Raw genomic sequence first — 20,246 nt, 5'->3', positions numbered from 1 at the left:
ATAGTAGTAGTAATAGTGTTAAAAGTGCATTGTGTAACTTTTCTGATGGAGAGTCCATCAAAAGCATAGACATATTGCTTTGTCTGGAATGTTTCACAGCCTTTTTAAGGTATTTTTGAGCTATAAAACTATATGTAATTGAATAAATATAAAAAGCAGTTTAATGTCATACTGTGGAACATTACAGGCAGAGCAATGACATATCCATTAGGGCTGGGTATCATTAAGAAGTTTCCAATACGATACACACCTGGATACATAGGCTACGATACGATACATATCTCAATACAGTGCACTTTCAATTTGATACAATATATTTCAAATTTATTTGATATGGTTCAATAAAAAATAAAGCCTAAATTATGGCTATGATACTAAAAGTTTTTGTTAAACCACTTCTTGTGCAAAGATCATATGAAACACAAACATTTTAATCATCAAAACAGTGAAAATGTCAAATGTGCTGCATAAACAAGTTTCCTTCCTCTAAACAAGCTACAAAACTGTAGCACTTAACAAAATATACCTGGCCATATATCGATACAGCAGCCAATGATATCTATACTGTATAATCACATTAAACTATGTAATATATTTCAATATTTTTGCACACTCCTAATATCCATAGAAGCAGTAAATAGAGTTGTCTGTGTATATAAATACAGCATTTTGAGCTTAGGAGATGTAGCCAGACTAATAATAGAGGGTTACTCAAACAAGTGTGAATGAAACAAAACACAACTCTGTGTTTGTTTTTGATGAGGTATAACCAGTATAACCCTTTGGTTTCTAGGCAACTGCTATAAAAAGTGAAGCCCTAAGCTACTTTGAGAAAAAACTCAAACTTGTTTAAGCTGTTAAGATGGAATTTAGTATTTTTGGAAAAGCAATCTTACCTGAACTGCCGGTAGTTGATGGTTGCTTGCCGTTGGTTGACATCTTGCTGCACTCACAATCTGCATAAACTAGAGCCAAATGAGACTCTCTATATGCAACAGGGCTCAGAGGGAGGGTCCAAACTATAGCCATCTTCATCATGCGTCTGGACGTTTACTTTTTACTTTTACCCAATAGTCTGTCTCTAAAGCACTCAGTCTTTGACCTTATCTGGCAGCGCAGTTTCATTAGGGCCAATGTCCACAGAGGGACCCATATGCTCACTGTATCTTCTTAGATGAAATCAATATGCAACCCTTATCAGAGATCAATAATGGAAAGTTTGTTGTTTACTTATCTGAAAAACTTAGGAACCTATTTTGTCACATTCAGATAACAAGAGCAAAAAAGAGCCGAATGTACGCAGTGGGGATTGATAACTACTGGAGTGTTTGTTGTTTATGTGTATGAAGTGATGACTGGCAGTTTTTAGTCTGTATTTTAAAGGTCCTGTATTGCGCAAAATTGATTCTTGTGAGTTTTAAGCCATGTTATAATGTTGTATAATGTCTCATCAGAAACATAGAGTTATCTTTTGTTTTGTTCACATGTTACAGTAACCATTTATTAATAGGCTGTCTACATCAAAACTTTGCATGTATTTTTGATGAGGAAACATTATAACAGCATAATATGAACCCTTTAAAATGGAATTGTTGTGTATGTGATCAGCCAGTTTGGATTTAGAAACAGTCATGATTTTTCTTCAAACAAGAACTTGCTTCATCTTAAACTTATATGAACAATTTATTTAATCAGTAAACAGTCATCAAATACTGTATCTTTCTTCTAGTTGTAGAGGTAGACTTAGATTCATACATTAAAAGCAAATTAAAGTTGTAACATGTCCTAATTAAGTTTCTTAGATAAATAATGTCAAATTTATTTATATATATATTTTGTTTTTAGTTTTAAACACAAAATAATAGGGATGGGACAAGCTCTCCTGCTACAAAATTTCAAGCAAAATGATCTTGTGAGACTTGGATTGGAAATAAACGTGTCAAACTTGGGAAACTGAATCTTGAAATTTATATATTAGGAATAATGACAAAATCTCATCTTGTCTCGTTCTCGGGGACCCAATCCTCGTATCTCGTCTCATCTTATAGCAATTGTGTCTCGTGTTGGTAAGTTACATCTGTTACAATTCAAAAAAGCAGTAGTATAATAGAAACTAAAATATTAAATCAAATAAATACAAAATTGAGAGGCCAAAATTGGAAACTGAAATGTAAAATTTATATATAAGGAGTATAAATATTAAAATCTTGTCAAGTCTCGTTCTCGTGGACCCAATCTCATATCTCATCTCATCCTAAAGAAATTGTGTCTCGTGTTGCTAAGTTACTTAATTTACAGTTCCAAAAAGCAATACTAGAATGGAAACTAGAATATTAAACCAAACAAATAAAAAATTGTGACACTAAAATTGGAAACTAAATTGTGAAATTTATAAATTAGGAACGTTAATATTGAAATTTCGTCATGTCTCATTCTCGTTTTGTAGAAATAGTGTCTTATGTTGGTGAGTTACATCTTTTACAGTTCCATAATGCAGTACTGGAATAGAAACAAAAATACTAAATGAAATGAGATAAATTAAAAAAAAATTTGAGGCCAAAACTGGGAACTGATTTGTGAAATTTATACTGTATATTAGGAATGATATTAAAATCTCTACTTATCTCGTCTTGTAGAAATTGTGTCTCGTGTTGCTGAGTTACATCGCTTACAGTTTCAAAATGCAAAACTAGAATGGAAACTAAAGTATTAAACCAAATAAAAAATTGGAAACTGAATTGTGAAATGCATATATTCAGAATAAAGTTAAAATCTCTTCTTGTCTCGTCTTGTCTGTGTCTCGTCCCATCCCTACAAAACAACATTGCTGGATTGCTGAAGTGTAATGTAAGATAATGCCTATAGCTAGCAGTTTGGCTCTTTGCTCATCCATAATGCAAAGCCCATGCATGTTCAGGAGGAGCTCTAGATTGTCTTACCATTCTACACATGTGAGAACACCTGAGGGTAACTAACCATAGAGAGCCTGGGTGAGTTTGTGTGTGCGCGTGAAGTTAAATGGATGATTTCAGTGCAGTGACTCAGCTCCTGTGATATCAAATCATGCGTTAAACAACAACCGCACAGAACACAATACTGGCATGTAAAAGTGTCTGGTACTCCAACCTGTCTGATAGTTAGTTGCCTATTGAGGTCCATCAATTACTAAAAGAGCTGTCAAGACGCCTTGGCAATGATGAGGATGCTCATGAGGAAAACCATGATGAAGAAGATCCACATGAAGAAGCGATCCATGACCTTGGCGACCTTCTTCCACTCGGCCACTTTGATGCATGTTGATCTTTGTTCCCTGAAACAGTTGGCAATGTACTGGATGTTCTTGACCACCTGAAGAAAGAAAACCAAAAATTGAGATCAAACAGCTTAACAACACTGCAAGCTCTAGTCCCCCGTAAAGACACTGGAAGTTCACAAACTAATTACATTACTATTAATATTGTATTTTCAGGTCGGGGCAGTGGTTCAATGAAAATACAGCAGGTCAGCTTGATTAAAAAATGTTACTGGGTTACTGGGTTAATGGGACCACAGTCTGTATAAAGAAGTGGACTAGACTTAGATTTAGAGACACTTTATTGATCCACAAGGGAAATTATTTGGACTAAGGGAGTGTGATGTGACAAACAGTCAGGCCTGTGGGTGACAGAATTTCGGGGGCATGGGGAAGTCTCACATGGATCCCCCTCTAATATTAATTAATAGGAAGAGGGTCCAATTCTGGGCCCCTAAAACCCTGTGGCCGCGGGGCAAAAGACCCCTTGTCCCTGCCCATAGTGTTCAACTGCAGTCAAATTAAGCTCACAAGGCTAGCTGTTATAGGGGCAAATTTGGAGCCAAGTTCCATATTAGGAAAAGGAATTAATTTACAGAAATATAGCAAAATAAAAACACCAGGATTGTGTAGATAAGGTAAATATGAACATTTTAAGACAAAAATGAGGAGCTTGACAGTTACGGAGACACGAGTGGCGTTTTTGGATAGCGGATAGTCTGTGAGTTATGTCCATTTATATATACAGTCTATAAATGTGACAACCATTTTCAACACAGACAAAAGAAGAAATTCAATTTGTCAACTGGACTTTAGTTTATTTGGTCGAATATGTTTTGCAACTCATCCAAGCTGCTTCTTCAGTTCTGGTCAGACGCTGGTGGACACTTCCTTATATCTACCTGAAGGGAGGAGCTAACTACAATGAAACTTCTCTGAAACTAACACACCTACTTGTTTACAGTTTCTGTTAGTTAGCTCGGCCTGTGGAACTTGCACTGAGTGTGGGGTCTTATTAGCACAATCATTCGGGGCCATAATGGAGCTTTCAAACCTCTGGGCCTGACCTGGCTCTCCCTATTGTTCTCTCTGTGTGTTTTGAATTAGGTTTGAGGCTGGAGTTGATGATGTCTGAGGTCTCTATTTCTGTTTAAGGAAGGATTTTCTTTCTTAACAAAAATAGCCTCTTTCATTCCCCTTTCAGACCAATTATTTTCTCTGGCTAAAATCTGTACCGCACTATCCTCAAAGGAGTGGCCCAAGGCTTTTAGGTGTATGTACAGCAGACTGAGGCCCACTGCTGCTCTCTCGTCTGTGTTAGTACATCTTTGAAGTGGCTGCTTCATTTTTTCCAACGTAGCGCTCACTGCAGTCTTCACTACACTGAATTTTCAACACAGCTTAATTAACCTGGTATCCCATGCACAAACAAGCACATGATACATACAATGGATGGAGTCAAGCTGGAAACCCTGGCTTAACCCCCTCATGATATACTATACCATAAGGGTAAGCCAATACAACACATATACAAATATCTTAAGAACTTAAAGGTGCATTGTGTTACTTTTCTGGTGGAGGGTCTGTCAATTTTCCTTCATGCATACCACTTTAGTCTTTCTGACTCCATCACAGCCCAATAGACTTCTTTTCAAAGACAGCATCTGATCAATGAGTAGTAACAAACCTGTTTATGTTGGTTACACGAGCAGCAGCAGTGGCAGGTCTGGACTTGTGGTTTTTCTGGGTTATAGAGGAGCTGTTCTTTCAGACCTCCGTTGAGATGCTGCAGGTTTGAAGGGGCCTGGTAGTCAAGTTCATCTCTCATGATGTGGTGGTACCTCTGAATAGGCTCCTGCTTGGCCTCTCCCTTCTCCAGCTGGGACACGCGATTGTTGTAGTGATTACAGTTAGCGTTACCGTTCACCTGACTTTTGTGATTCTTGCAGTACTTGTATGCATCATCTTGACCGTAGTAGTCTTCCACATAAATGCCCTTTTCGTTCATGGGCTCCTCAGTGTACAGCGGAGTTCTCTCACTCTCTGGCGTGGTGCAGTTCTCGCCCACCTCGTACACAAAGAAGATTTTGGACATGTAATCAATGATGAGCACCTTGGCCCAGTGAGGGACTGGTTTGGCTTCAGCGCCGCAAAAGTGAATGTTCATGATGAAAATGGTGAGAGATGTGGAGGCTGTGATCATGGTCATGGTGGCTATGTAGTATTTTCCTAAAGAAGACAAGAGAGATCTAATGAGACAACATATAGAATAACTGTGCTAGTTTAGTAAAGATTACACACACACACGTCAATAATTAACCAAGTATATAGCATAGCAAACACATAATCCCTGTATTTATAGCTAAAATATTTATCAGTCAAATAACTTAAAGGTTATTTTTCCATTGAGGGTCCGTCACCTGCTTGTTTCTATGGATATGTCATTGCTCTGCCTAGATTGTTCCACAGTATGACATTAAACAGCTCTACCTTACATTTATTCAATTACAGTTGCTTTTATTGTTCAAAAATACCTAGAAAAATGAATATTCTGACTGTAAGTGGGGTTACTTTTCCACAGATCTGACCTGTAACTTGGTCTGGTTAGATCTCCATGAAGATAGAAAGGTTTAATGCCATAGAAAAATTGCACAATGCACCTTTAATTTATCCTCAAAAGGCAATGTAATGCAAAAACAGGAGCTTAAATAGGATTGATGTCAGATGCCTGGAAAATATTTATCTTATTTTCTTATTTGGGTTTTTGTTTTGTATTTTATTACTAGTTAAACCAGTTGTTGTTTTGTACCCTTTGTACCTAAATACAGAATCAATATACCAATTCATTAGAGTGCACTGCAAATTTCTCTGATCTGGCCAATATTTTAAAACTTATATCAGGTTTTTAATCTTGTTTTCAGATTTATTATCTACTTATTAGTTCTGAAACTGCTTAATTCTAGTCTAGAGGTAGTTTATTTCAATATAACTTGTCAAGTAAAATTATCATGGATGGATAATTTCGCTACTTTTAAGTCATTTTCTGGATTTAAGTCTTTAACTATATCTATTCAAGCTTTTTTGCAGTGTGGGATAACTAACCAATGTAGGGCATGCTTTCTGCGGGAGGCATGCTCTCAGCCACCAGTAACTGGAACACAGTGAGGGCCAGCAGCACGGTGACCCCCAGAGACACCTTCTCCCCAGAGTCGGCCGGTAAGTAGAAGCCCAGCGGAGCTAGGAATGAGATGAGGAAACAAGGCAGCAGCAGGTTGAAGATGTAGAAAGAGGAGCGGCGCTTCAGTTTCAGAGTGTAGGTGATTTCTGTGTAGGGGTCTGAGCAGCACCCGTACATCATCACGTTCCTAATCGCAGGCATCCCGAGGCACTCCCATTCCACGTTCTCCACAAAGTCTGATAGGTCACCGCCGTCCATGCCTAAGCTGATGTCCACCTGAGACACAAGCAGGACATTGTCTTAAAATAAATATAAACATTCAGCAAGACTCTCCTAAAGAAGCTTCCTTAAAGCCGCACATGTATGTAACTTTTGGCCATATATTTTACTAAAATAAAATCATGTTTTGTTTTGTTTTTCAGTTTGGTTGTAATTCCACTTCCACTCAAAAGCTTGCATTTCCACAAACCTGATTTGGCCTAGAAGAAGGCCTCATCCTGCTTATTTCCGTGTTGTTCCTTTGGCTAAAACCCTCCATAGTATGTCATGGAAAATATTCCAAAGAGTTTTTAACTTTCTATTTCCATGGAGGCATGAAGGTGACATGCCACCTCGAGAATGTTTAACCTTTAACTAACTTGGATGGTTCTCTGACATATAAAAATTTAAATTGAAGCCTACATGCTTCAGTAGCTCTTCTAGTGTCCGTATATTTTGTTTGAAGTCACCTCTCTTGCTATTCATATAAATACACACTCTCTCTCCACTCCACTTCACAATATCCTTCTCACATCACCTCCAGAGCCTGGGCCCTGGAGGAAGATCCTCTCACCTCACTGCGTTTTAGACAACTACCTGGTGAAGACTAACAACATATGTACTTTTAGGCACAATTATTTAACTTTTTGGAAACAATTTCCTGACCAAACACAATAAATACCAGCTTTAAATATGGCATACATCTTAAGCTGACCTGGTTTCCATTGTAGGTCCAGGAGCCAAAGGTGAGGTTGCATTCTTGCCCATCAAAGGGGAAGTAGGCCACATCCACCACACATGTGCTCTTTGTGATGGCAGGAGAGTCCCAAATAATCTCTCCATTGTAACGAAGCTTTACGTTGGTGTTAGATGTGCCTGAGTCCTCCTCATCATCAGCTCTACATGGACACAATGAAAGATCATATCAGCTACAATGTCAATAAATTATTAAACTGTCACAATAAATATTATATGGACATATTGTTCAGTATATGAAAGCTGGAACAATATATTTTTGGGCTCAATATTTATAATGTGTATGTTTTCTTTGCACCACTGGAAAATTTGTGGTTATTTTTTTGGCTATATGACGAGTTTTGAGCTGTAGAAGGTTGAATTAATAACTTCTATGACTCATTAAAGATGCAAACTAAGTACTAAAGTGTTTCATTCTGCCATTTATTTATTGCTGCTCATGATTTTTTAACAGTATTGTACCTTTAGAATAGTTTTTGTGGTTTAAAACTGCTCTTGGGTTTTTCTGTCAGTGGCATCCTTATATGATCAGAAATATATCATCTAAGTTGAAAAACAAAGTATTATAGAGATAAAATAATAATTGTAAAACATAATAAAGTACAATACAAAAAAGAAAAAAAATGGGTTAAAATGGTTATGTCTGTAACACATTTAGTTATTAGCGTGAGTAATTTATTTTACTATATGTAAATATTTGTAAAGTTTTGTGATCAATGTACATTAGCAACCACATCATTTTTGAAACTATGTAATGAATAGGACTGGGTTAATATAAGTTTTCTTCTTCCCACTCGATTTGGAGAAATGTGCTTTGAGGCTGTTTACAATATATATGTATATGATTATTTTTTTCTCTCTTAGCACAAACTCGAAATAAAAACAAAATCAATCAATCAGTCAATATTGCACTTCAAAATCTGAAGTTGTATAAACAATATTACAACAGTAAAATTTATCATAAAGAACATTTCACTCAGAGGGTCAGAGTAAAGCGACTAACTTGTTGTAGAGGACAATGTCGGGCTTCCAAACCAGATCACTGGGAATATTGATCATCTCCAGGTCGTCGTAGTCCTCCTTGTTCCACTTCAGATAGGCATCGTGCCACACTAGGCGAATCCACAAGTATGTGGTTAGCACCTGATTCCTCTCGTCCTGCACCACATTAAAAGATAAAACAGGCCTGTGTGAGTTAATCAAAGGGAGAAGCTGATCTGAAGGATCCGCTCAAATCAGGAGCTATACAATGCTGACCCCTAGTGGTGAGAATGGGACATTGCCTTATTTTAAAGGCCACGTGAGCACTAAACGTCTCACTGTATTTTACCCAAAGCACATGCTGGACCGTCCTGTGTGTGTGTGGCTGTGTGTAGTACTTGCATAACATAAGCATTCTTGTTGTTATTGTATATTTGTTTTATTTTCATGTTACAGTGACATGTGAGATCTTTGCTCTGTTTTTCCTTACTACAACCTGTATATAGAGATATATTTGTATCTAAGATGAGATAAGATAAAAATTTATTTTCTCCCATGGGAGAAATTTGTCTTGGGACAGGGGATCACATGCTTTAACACAAAGACAGGACAACACAACAACAAAAGCACCATACAAATATCCAACATATCATAAAATAAATAAAAGGCAAAGTATGACCATGAGTGACACACAACAGGACCTGTAAGTCAATCTTTACAGGCAAGCTCTTCGCAATCTTGTATTCTATTAATAATTGCACACTCCCTAAGCCTATATTATATCTTATTTTTACTTGTATATTCTATAATTATGCCTTATTTGACACCAGTCTCTTGCTATTTTGGCTACTTGTATATATTATCATATTTCTGCGTTGTTATTTTAGGCTATTTATCATGATGTGTGAGCTACTGAGTCTCTTGTGGATCAATAAAGTTTGTGTAAGTCTAATGTGCTTTTTAGTCTTGTATAAGTGTAGGTTATCAGTGTGTATAAAAGTTGATTTACAGTTGGCTCACCGATCATCATGGGAAAGGTAATTAATGCTATTGGCCTTCTGCTGCTTCCACTACAGCCTTAGGCCCACTCCTTCTGTTGACAAAACTGGTTCAACCACAGGAAATATCTGCGAGGTGACTGTACTATCTATTGTTATCTATGCGAGATTACTTTTAGAGACAGTAATAGTAGTAGTAGTTGTAGAAATGCTTTTCAAAATAAAGTAGTCTAATTAATAGATTACATTTTAATATTTCAGTTGCAGTCCGTCATATTGTAGAAAGCACATAATAAACAGAAGGGTAAAAAATTTGTAAAAACTAAATATATCATCTATGAGGCTATAATTACTGCAGGATATTCCATCTAAAAAGACTTTTAATCTTTATGTCTGAAAGTTATTCATAATAATGTTTGAGGTGTGTCTTATTAAAATACATTCTCATACAGGCCTACCCGATGCACAATAATATTTACATAAAATATCAATAAATCCTGAGTATTGGCATGTGGCTTAAAGGGCCCATATTACGCTATTTTCTGATCTATGTTATAATGTTGTTTTCTTGTCACAAACATCCCTGGAGTTTCATTCACACATGTTTAATAAACAAATCCTGCAAATTTATTCTGTGTTTTCTCTTAAATTGAAAACACTTCTGTTCCTTGTGACATCATGTCTTCAAAGAACTAAATTAAACTCCATACAACTTCACTAGAATCATTTGGATAATGTCAGCCCTGGAATTGCCAATCTCTACTGAACAAAGATAAAAGGTGTCAGACTAACAAAGGATTACTCAAACACGTGTAAATTAAACAAAACACAACCCCAGGAATGTTTTCAATTATTCAAACATTATAGCATAGCTTAAAGCTCACAAGAGTCAATAATGTGTAATACAGCACCATTAATATAAGAGTATGAATAGGGGTACGTTTGTTTGTTTTAAGATTTGAATGATGTCTTATGAACTCACCATGTCTTTGATCTGTGACAATGTGATCTGCAGAGACACATTCAGGGCGCTGTCTGTGTCCTCCACTGGTCTGAGGGCGTTAGAATAATTCTCCATCAGGTCATTCAGCAGTTTACGGGCGTAGTGACCCCGAGCACCATGGGACACTGAGGAGGAGAGTGGACAGGTCAGCTCAAAAAATATAAATAAACAGTAATACATGGAATAAATAAAATGCTGTATTATTAAAATATTTCAGATTGGTTTCAGAATGATGAAAACGTGGGACCAATGACTTAGTCATTAAGAACTGAAAAATCCTACATTGCCCAAAAATGACTCTTCTGAGCTTTTAGCCATGTTGTTACTTCATCAAAAATATTAGCAGAGTTGTGTTCTGTTTCATTCACACAAGTTTAAGTAACGCTGCATTATTAGTCTGTAAACATCTCCAAAGCTCTAAACGCTCTGTTTCACCTTGTGATGTCATGAAGCTGTAGTTTTCAAGTTAACAGCTATGTTGAGTTTACCTTTTGTTGAGTACAAATTGGCAATTCCAGGCCTGAAATCATCCAAATGATTCTAGAGAAGGTGTATGGCATTTATAAACACAGTGGAACACTTCCTGTATTACCACATGACATCACAAGGTGGAACAGAGTGTTTTCCATTAGAGAGAAGAATTCAGCCTAAATGCTAAACATGTGTGAATGAAACAAAACACAACTCCAGGTATGTTTTTGATGAGAAAACATTATAACATAGATCAGAAAACAGTGTGATATGGACCTTTAAAAGAAAGTACATCTTTTGAATGGAAAGTCATCAAATTGTTTCATATAAAAAAACATTGTCATAATATTGGTAAGTCAAGCAGGGTAGGATAGCCTATAATAAGTTTTAAAACTTCTTCCTACTCTTTTTGAGCATCATGGACTCTATAAGACTGTTCATCACAGTTGATCTTTTTTTTTATATAATTATTGTGAACTGAATCTGTCATTATGTGCTTTTTAAATTGATGCTCAAATAAATAAATACATACATACATAACTATATTTTAATAATCAGTACTGATGCATTTGGGGATTTACACAGGTATTTAAATGGGCATACAATAATGCATTTAGGCTATTAAAAGTATATTATGAAAATGACTTAAGTCACTACATCAGATTATTGTAAATTTTTTCAAAATCTTGTCTCGTCTCGTTCTCGTGGATCCCATCTCATGTCACGTCTCGTGAAAATTCTGCCTCGTCCCATCCCAAATAAATACATAATAAAATAAAATAAATAAATAAATGAGCCACTGACCTTGCATCAAAAGACTTATCCAAACTACCACCGTTGCCCTCCTCATTTTGAGCCGGTCACGAGCTGCAGGATCAATAATTTAGGCTTCACAAAGGGGCCACGGAGCCAACGGGTGTGCATCAGTTTATCCCGCTCCCCATGGCGTCTCCTCTGAGCCTGGACGAGCCTCGTTCAGCGCAGAAAACCAAGAATAGTCACATCCTGTCAGATTATCGCGCGTCTCTACTCACCTGTTCGCTCGTCGTCACTTTGTGGAAGGCGGCGGTGGAAGAGGAGCCGGGGCTATCGCTCGCACTGACACATGCACACACGGGTCCGCGGGTGTCCGGTGGCAGACGGGTGTAACGTGATGCTCACAGCCTGATCCGTTTGTGTACACGAGCAGAATCAGCTGTACGACACAACAGCGCGCGTCCTGCACCTGTGCGCTACAAGGCCCGCGATGACAGCTGTCAATCACACGCGCGCTCATAACGCAGAGAGTGAGGGGCGCGTCGATGCGGATACACCTGACACCTCTGAGCCTCGGGTCACGTTTCACTTTGTAAACAGCTCTCCTCTTGGCGAATGTGCGATCACAGATAAGGAGGATTTCAACCTTATCTGAAAGCTCTGAAAATGGTGACCGGAGGGTGTGACCTCTCTCTGCTCCCAGCTCTGCGTCCAGTGTCCATTACTTCACCTTAAGTAACCACAACACAACACTACACAAAACAAAACAGAACACCCTAATTTTTCCGTTATTTATTGCAGTTCAAGTCCTGCAACTCCAATGAAATGCTTGAAATGGCACAAAAATAAGTACTGAACAGCCAGAGGTTAAAAAAACATAAAAGAACAAAACACAAGTCCAAACTATGTCAAAACTAACCCAGGAAAAAAAGAACAAGATAGTAAGGTTGAAAACATGGATTGGCCAACACAGTCTCCACACAGCAAATAGACTATTATCACGCTGATACGTAGTACTACCGCATTCAGTGACCTTTGTGCACGCCTACTTCCGGTGAATTGTCACTCTGTTGATTGAACTCATGATGGACGAACCGAAGTTGTTTACATAGACTACATCCCTTATAAATTTACTGAAAATATCCTTTTCCAACGTGCATCGTCTCATTGATCAACATTGAATCACAGCCCGCTCCAAAGTGGACAACGGACACAGTTTATTTTTTGAAAATTTCACCGACTATGAAGGTGAGTGGCTACTAGCTAACATAACTTTACAGTTGCCGTTCCGACATACCATCACTAAGATATTGACGTGTTATTGTCAGAGTAGCGGCATTTCCATTTTTATCAAACGTCCCTGCACTCTGACATTTCTTTATCCTTTGGTCGGAATGGCAGAATCCTATTATTAAATTCGCACCACTGTGCGTAAAGGTCCTGGTACTGCGAGTGCAGCCGAGCAGCGCGGCTACAAGGGACAGATGCGTAAGAATTTTGAACTTTATGAATGAAGAGATTACGGGGCGTTACCTGACACTGCAGGTGGAAGCGCGCGGTGACGCGCATTTGGCTCAAGGCGCAATGATACGGCCAAGCAGAGAAACTACGAAAAACTGAATTGTGTGACAGTTTGGACATTTTTGTGAATGGACAGGAGCAGGAGACATTCATTACCTGTCGCCAAAGACGACCAGGGCGCACGAGAATGCGCTGTGAAGCGCAGCGTGTGGCGAGAGAGAAGCGGTGCCGGGCTCGCAGTCAGATAGAGACACTAAAAAGATCAATGTTTTAGGAATCTGGATATTTTCATGAATAAGGGCTAAAAGATTAGAATTATACCTGGTCATAGAGAACAGAGCGGCTTAAGGGGCGTTCACACCAAAGCGTCAAAAAACGCCTTGACGCCTCTATTTGGACGCGTTTGCATTTGAGTTTAGACGCCCCCGACGCGCGTCTTTGACGCCGTGAACAAACGGGACAAAAATACTTGACGCGCGTCCGTTGCCCTGGAAACAAGAGCCCGGTCCCGGTCTTTTCCCGAAACAATATCAGACCAGACTGAGAGAGTGTTTTTATGACATAAAACATCAGCGGAGGAGATCGGGTCGACGACTGGGGCGTATATATATTTATACTCCGCTAATCACACTGAATCAGTCCCGGTCTAGTCCTGGTCGAATACCGGTCTAGTCCTGGTCTAATCACGGTCTAGTCCCGGTCTAGTCTCGGTCTACTCCCGGTCTAGTCCTTGTTTAGTCCCGGTCTAGTCCTTGTTTAGTCCCGGTCTAGTCCTTGTTTAGTCCCGGTCTAGTCCTTGTTTAGTCCCGGTCGAGTCCTGGTTTAGTCCTGGTCCGGTCCTGGTGTAGTCCTCGCGATCGGCTCGGTGATTGTGGCGTATTTATGCTCCGCTCATGTTTGTGGTTCTCGTTCTGGTTCTCGGGTCTTGCTTCCTGATAATAACGTCGCTGCGTCACTGGATACTCGTCCCTGATTGGTTGACGCGGCGCGTCTGACGCGAAAAGTTCAGCATTTTCAACTTCTTGACGCTGACGCTTTGGACGCGCGTCTTGGCCGCTGACGCCAAAACGCTCAAAACGCTCAAGACGCGCCGCGTCGACGCCAGATTCGCGCCGCGCTGACGCCGAAAACGCGCCGCAAAAACGCAGGACGCTCTAGTCGCGCGTCCACATAGACTTTACATAGAAAGTGGACGCTTTGACGCTTTGGTCTGAACGGGCCTTTAGACAGGGACCCAGAAATGTGTCGGTCCCTTATAAATTCATAAAAGTTTATAAAGAGGCGGCTGCAGCGCTCATTCTCCTCCTGCGCGCACTTAAAGTTGCGGACTTTTACGCACTCGTTAACCTGGCATCTGCCACCAGAGCAGCGTGCGTAAAGCTCTGCGCGCTCTAATGGCACAGAGCTCGCCAAATACCCTCCAATACGGGATGGCGGTTCTCTCTCTTTCTCGCTTGTTCAAGATTAATCCTGGTTTAGTCCTGGTTCATCGGTGTCAGAATGGGGGCATGTCAGGGTGGAGCACAGCACAGCAACGAAACAGCTGATTTTGAGGTCATGTCAGTCCAACACATCTCCTCTTCGAGGCTGACAGAACTGAGGCAACATACCGCTTCTGATCCAGATCTACAGAAGCTTATCGCAATCATAATAAAGGGCTGGCCTCGCAGACAGACTCAGCTGCCCACAGAAATTCGTCAATACTACCCGTATCGAGAGGAACTTACCATTGAAGATGGCATTGTCATGAAAGGCCCAAAGACAGTAATTCCCAGGTCTCTACAAAAGGACTGCATTGCTATCCTCCACAGAGGGCACCCAGGGACAGAATCTACTAAGCGTAGAGCTCGTGGCATCGTGTTCTGGCCCTCAATAACTGAAGACATAGAGCAGGAGACAACTGCCTGTCCAGTGTGTAACAGCACCAGACCACACCAACCCAAAGAGCCACTCAAGCTACATCCAGTGCCGGACTTACCTTGGTCAACCGTTGCCACTGATATCTTCGAGTGGAATGGCCAACAGTACTTGGTTGTAGTCGATTCCTACACAGAGTGGTTTGAGATAGACTTGCTTCGTGATCTAACTGCCAACACTGTCATTACCAAGCTCAAAAGACATTTTTCTGTTCATGGCTGCCCGCATAAAGTACTATCAGACAATGGCACCCAGTTCACCAGCCAATGCTTCACAGACTTTGCTCTGGCCTGGGACTTCATCCATGTAACAAGTAGCCCAGAATATCCACAGGCCAACGGATTGGCTGAACGTGCCGTTCGTAGTGCAAAGCAGCTAATGGAAAAATCAAAGAGAGATGGAACAGATGTCTTCCTCAACCTACTAAATCTCCGTAATGTACCACACGCTAGGCTCTCCAGCTGAAAGGCTAATGTCAAGACAGACACGCACTACCTTACCAGTGAGCAAACACCTGTTAGCCCCAAGGCCCAAAAGCAATACTGTTGTCAAGGCAAGCCTATTGCATAAACGCCATGCACAAAAGCAATGCTAAGCAAGTCCAGCAGACCCCTCCGTCCCCTACAGCCAGGTGAGGTTGTAAGGATGCAAACACATCATGGACACGAACGCTTAGGGACTGTTAAAGAAGTTTGCAAGGAACCCAGATCGTACATCGTCCAATCAGAAGGAGGCGAATACAGGCGTAACCGCAGGCATGTTCTCCTGGTCTCTGAACCTCCACCACCACAATACAGAGAACCCCACGAAGACCCTCCTGTGGTCCAACCATCAACTGCCTGTCCCCAACAGCACTCCGAAAGACCCATGCAACGCACTGAGGAACAGACACACAGCCGCACACACAACTTGTCGCAGGCCCCTGTCCAGTCTCCCCATCACCCTGCAGGTGGCACATACGTCACACGCTCTGGGAGTTTGCAAACCTAACCCCAAATATGAACACTAAGTAGACGGACTGTTAAAAAAAAAAGTGAAATGTTGACTGTTATAACTGTATGCAATTTGATGTTGACAAGCTGAAATGACTATATTCCTACCAATGAAACAGTTAAAAGGTTGAAATGAATAGTTAATTTTCAAGATTTACTGGTATTAGTTAGAATCAGTTGTTAATTGAGTATGCTGAAGATGTTCTTTATTCATTCATTTCTGTTCACAGAGCCATTATCTAAAGAAGGTTAATGTTATTGACCAGTCGAGGGCTGGCCCAACGTTTCTGGTGTGCCGCCTACCGAAGACTCCGTCAGGCTCTGCCTGCTTCCCTCTTCCTCTCCTTGGCCCGGCGGAAGACCCACTCTTCCCTCGGACAGGGATAGGCGTATGGCGGGGCTTTTGGATCGCTGTTATGCGCTAACCAGGTGCTGGCGTTAGCTAACAACGTGGCTTTTCTGCTCGGCTCCATTGAACACATCTGTCATGAGCGCTCGGAGCTCACGCCAGAGGATATCGAGGAGATCCAGAACACTGCGGAAGCCTTGTTGAGGATGTGCCAGGCACTGGCCATAGACGGAGGACGTTCTATGTGAGCCGCGCAGCTCGGCATGAGACACCTGTGGCTCGGCTTGTCCTCCTTCTTCAGCCCCGGCGCGCTCAGCGTGGCTTTCGTCGCCGTGAACCGGACAGAAGGAGGACCGGCACGTGGGGAGCCCGGGACCGAACCGCTGCTCGCGTCCCGGCTGACTCCGCACCCACGCCCAAAAGTGCTGGCCCAGTAAGGGGGGGCCACACTCTGCGCGAGGGGAACAACGTTTCCTCGCGCTCTTCAGGGGTTTCCAAATATGCTAATAAAGGCCGTCAGGCTCGTTACTTCGCCGAAAAGAGCACGACTTCTTTAGCTCCAATGTACGCCTGTTGCCCAGCTGCTACTAACGCCGGTAGCACCCGGGGCATTCCCACAGAAGGCTCGAGCCGCTCTCCTGCGCTCACTCCGCGCAGGCGGATCAAGCTTGAGGGCCGCAGCAGACACCACTACCAAGATCCGGAAACGTAGCGGCCAGTTGAAGGGGAGTGCGGCGGCGTCTGAAACTCCCTGACTCACCTACCGCAGCATGTGAGGCGGGTACAGCAGGCCTTGGGCTGGGTTACGCCTGCAGGAGCCGGGCCCCCACCTCTCCGCCAAGCTCCCATGCGGCGCACCACTGAGGATGAGGTCTCAGTGGTCTCGCATAGACGCCATCGCAGCGTTGGTTCACTCAGCTCCATCTGCACCCTACAAACTCATTACATCTAAATGTAATGAGTTTGCAGTTTTCTTTAATGACAAAGTTCAGGGCATCAAAAATGCCATCATTTCCACAACACAAATAACAAGCATGCAGCCACAGAGACACTTAGAGCTGAATCACTTTGCACCTGTAACTGACAGAACTGTTTTAGAGATCGTTAACAGTCTGAGTTCATCTACTTGCTGCCTGGACATGTTACCCACTAGATTTCTAAAGTCCGTCCTCAACAGTTTACTTTCACCACTCACTCACATTGTTAACATGTCACTTCAATCTGGAACATTCCCAAACGCGTTGAAAACTGCGGTCATTAAGCCTCTCCTAAAGAAGAGCAGTCTTGATGCCACAGTACTGAACAATTTCCGACCCATCTCAAATCTGCCGTTTTTTGGCAAAGTCCTTGAAAAAGCTGTTTACCAACAGCTTACGAACTTTCTCCAAATGAACAACTCCTTTGATGTTTTCCAGTCAGGTTTTAGATCCACCACAGCACTGAGACTGCGCTTATCAAGGTGACAAATGACATCCGCCTGAACACTGATGCAGGCAAAGTCTCAGTCTTGATCCTGTTAGATCTGAGTGCGGCTTTTGACACTGTCGATTAGAGCCCGACCGATATATCGGTTGGCCGATATTATCGGCCGATGTGTGTACCTGGAGGCATATCGGCTATCAGCCGATATGCTTGCTGATAGGGGCCGATATTTCACGTGGGCATGTGATATGTCATTAAAAATCTTAGATTCTTTACATTCTGTTCATTTAATCCAATTTACAGACAGATAAATGTCCAAATATGTGGCTCTGCGTCAGTATTTATCTACGGAGTATTTGTCTGCGTGTGTGTCCGTACTGTCCCTGAACACACCACAGAGTCGCGTCCCTCAGGGGTGTTTGTTTACACCCGCAGACACAGATCCAAACATTGAGATTATTTTCTTTTTACGGACAATCGGTTTGAGTCTGGATTAAAAGGACATTTATTAGTGCAGACTTGTGATGTGAGGAGGAGCCTGTGTGAGCGCTGAGTGTTGGAAATACATCAACTTTGAAGCTAGTTTTGGTCATTCGTTATGGGTTAGCTTCTGTAGCTCTCGCACATAAACAGGCTGTTTTCTATTGGCCTATTGTAAAGTGACTACATTGGCCGTATGTTTGTTACTGGATCTGCACTGATATGTAAATGAGTTGTGAATAGACGTGTGAATTATGACATTTGCGCACATAATTAATTACCGCGGCGCGCAGTATTTACGGCTAAAGGCTAATAGCGCTAGTTTCTTTACTAGTGATGGGTCCGTCGCGAACGAAATGACTCTTAGAAGCGGCTCTTTGAAGCGAACGACGGGAGCCTGATCCTTATTGGGAGCCGTGTTTTCTCTTTCTCTCACTTTTTTTCTCTTCACGCCGCGTGCAGACTTGTGGTTTGACAGCGGCAGCGGCTGAAAACGAAACTGAGAAATTTGCGTGTACGTAGGATTAAAAAAAAAAAAAAAAACGAGCATATTTGGCTGTAGTTTAGCATAAAATAAATAAGTCTCGGTTTAGTCCTTTTTCAGTCCTGGTTTAGACCTGGTTCAGTCCTGCTTTAGACCTGCTTGCAACAAAACAATCTGAAGAGCTGCTTGGGAGCCAAAAGAACCAGCAGCTTTTAGTGAGCCGAGCCAAAAGAGCCGGTTCTCTAAAAAGAACTGGAATACCCATCACTAGTGTCTAGAATGTGATGCAAAAATGAAACCAGGTGAGTCCCGCTCTGCCTCTGTTCCGTCTCGAAGAGACCGCTGCCCAGACCCAAACGCCCTCACACGGCCCTATCTCTGCCTGCACCAAACGAACATGTAATGGCCGCGACAGGGACCCCCGGTCTATACTGAAGTGAAGGGCAGGTTAGCGGTCGTTAGCTTGGCTCTTGCGAGTTTTCACCGTGTTTTTCTCACTTTGGGGCTGCATTCATTCGCTGTTTTCACATTTCTTTTAATAATAGCTTATAAACGTGCACACTTTTGTGTGGTGTGTTGAGGTATAATATTGTACCAAGTGGAGAATTATTACAATTATTTCAAACAAAAGGCTAGTAGTATTCTGTAAAAATAAAATATCTTCAAGTATGATGTCTTACCCAATACAATGTCTTAACATGCTATTGACCTTTAGTCAGTAGATACATCCTTTTTCTGTATTTTCTGTAGGGTGTGTCTTGCTGCTGGTTCACATGCATTCCCAGCTCCTAAAGGCTACAGTGGACAGATGAAGGCTCAAGCCATTAACCATCTCATCAGAAATTTACAGGTATGTCATGAAATGGTGAAATGTAGAACTGAAATGTAACCTCAACAATAATTTCATAATTGACTATTCCATTCCATTCCATTTTCTTCCGCTTATCCAGGGCCGGGTCGCGGAGGCAGCAGTCTAAGCAGGGACTCCCAGACTTCCCTATCCACGCACTCTTCCTCCAGCTCTTCTGGGGGAACCCCAAGGCGTTCCCAGGCCAGCCGAGAAACATAGTCCCTCCAGCGTGTCCTGGGTCTTCCCCGGGGCCTCCTCCCAGTGGGACATGCCCAGAACACCTCCCGAGGGAGGCGTCCAGGAGGCATCCGGAAAAGATGCCTCCTGGAAGCATAACTGACTAATTGAATTTTATATATGTGCTAAGTAGTTGTAATTTTTGTCTTAGTCTCATTCTGTTTTTGTTGTTTCTGTGTTTTGTTTCTTGTGGATCTTGCATTTAAAAATAATCTTTTCTTAGGGACTACAGTTTTTCAAATTACCCTTCAAGTTATTTATTAGAATGGTTCCTGTGTACAATAACATACAGCTCATGCAA

The 20,246-nt window shown here is 41.5% G+C and overlaps 1 protein-coding gene and 1 long non-coding RNA gene across 2 annotated transcripts; one reads left to right on the top strand and one right to left on the bottom strand.

Annotated features, from left to right (window-relative positions):
• Positions 1 to 2,615: 2,615 nt before the first annotated feature.
• On the bottom strand, positions 2,616 to 11,787 carry chrna9a (cholinergic receptor, nicotinic, alpha 9a). The gene is made up of 7 exons (XM_020930605.2): positions 11,742 to 11,787; positions 10,446 to 10,591; positions 8,488 to 8,642; positions 7,444 to 7,627; positions 6,395 to 6,746; positions 4,980 to 5,521; positions 2,616 to 3,348 (listed from the first exon to the last, which is right to left on the bottom strand). The coding sequence occupies exons 1-7, from the start codon at positions 11,785 to 11,787 to the stop codon at positions 3,178 to 3,180; spliced, it is 1,596 nt and encodes a 531-aa protein (XP_020786264.1). The 3' UTR covers positions 2,616 to 3,177.
• Positions 11,788 to 12,751: 964 nt separating this feature from the next.
• On the top strand, positions 12,752 to 19,928 carry LOC129410424 (uncharacterized). The gene is made up of 3 exons (XR_008632857.1): positions 12,752 to 12,941; positions 19,609 to 19,708; positions 19,809 to 19,928. It is a non-coding gene; the product is annotated as an uncharacterized LOC129410424 (long non-coding RNA).
• The last annotated feature ends 318 nt before the right edge of the window (positions 19,929 to 20,246 follow it).

This window comes from Boleophthalmus pectinirostris, unplaced genomic scaffold (genome assembly GCF_026225935.1).
Source record: "Boleophthalmus pectinirostris isolate CB_2022bp ecotype Guang Dong unplaced genomic scaffold, ASM2622593v1 HiC_scaffold_22, whole genome shotgun sequence".
Lineage (NCBI taxonomy): Eukaryota > Metazoa > Chordata > Actinopteri > Gobiiformes > Gobiidae > Boleophthalmus > Boleophthalmus pectinirostris.
Note: the sequence above shows the minus strand (reverse complement) of the source record. Positions and strands in the feature narration are given on the sequence as shown.

Bases quoted from the DNA above. Each gene is read 5' to 3' on its own strand.
- chrna9a (XM_020930605.2), bottom strand. From the start codon at position 11,787: ATGAGGAGGGCAACGGTGGTAGTTTGGATAAGTCTTTTGATGCAAG. The intron at 6,747-7,443 runs GTCAGCTTAAGA...CTTGTGTCTCAG, and splicing joins GGACCTACAATGGAAACCAG to GTGGACATCAGCTTAGGCAT. The intron at 5,522-6,394 runs GTTAGTTATCCC...TGTCTTCTTTAG, and splicing joins AGAAAGCATGCCCTACATTG to GAAAATACTACATAGCCACC.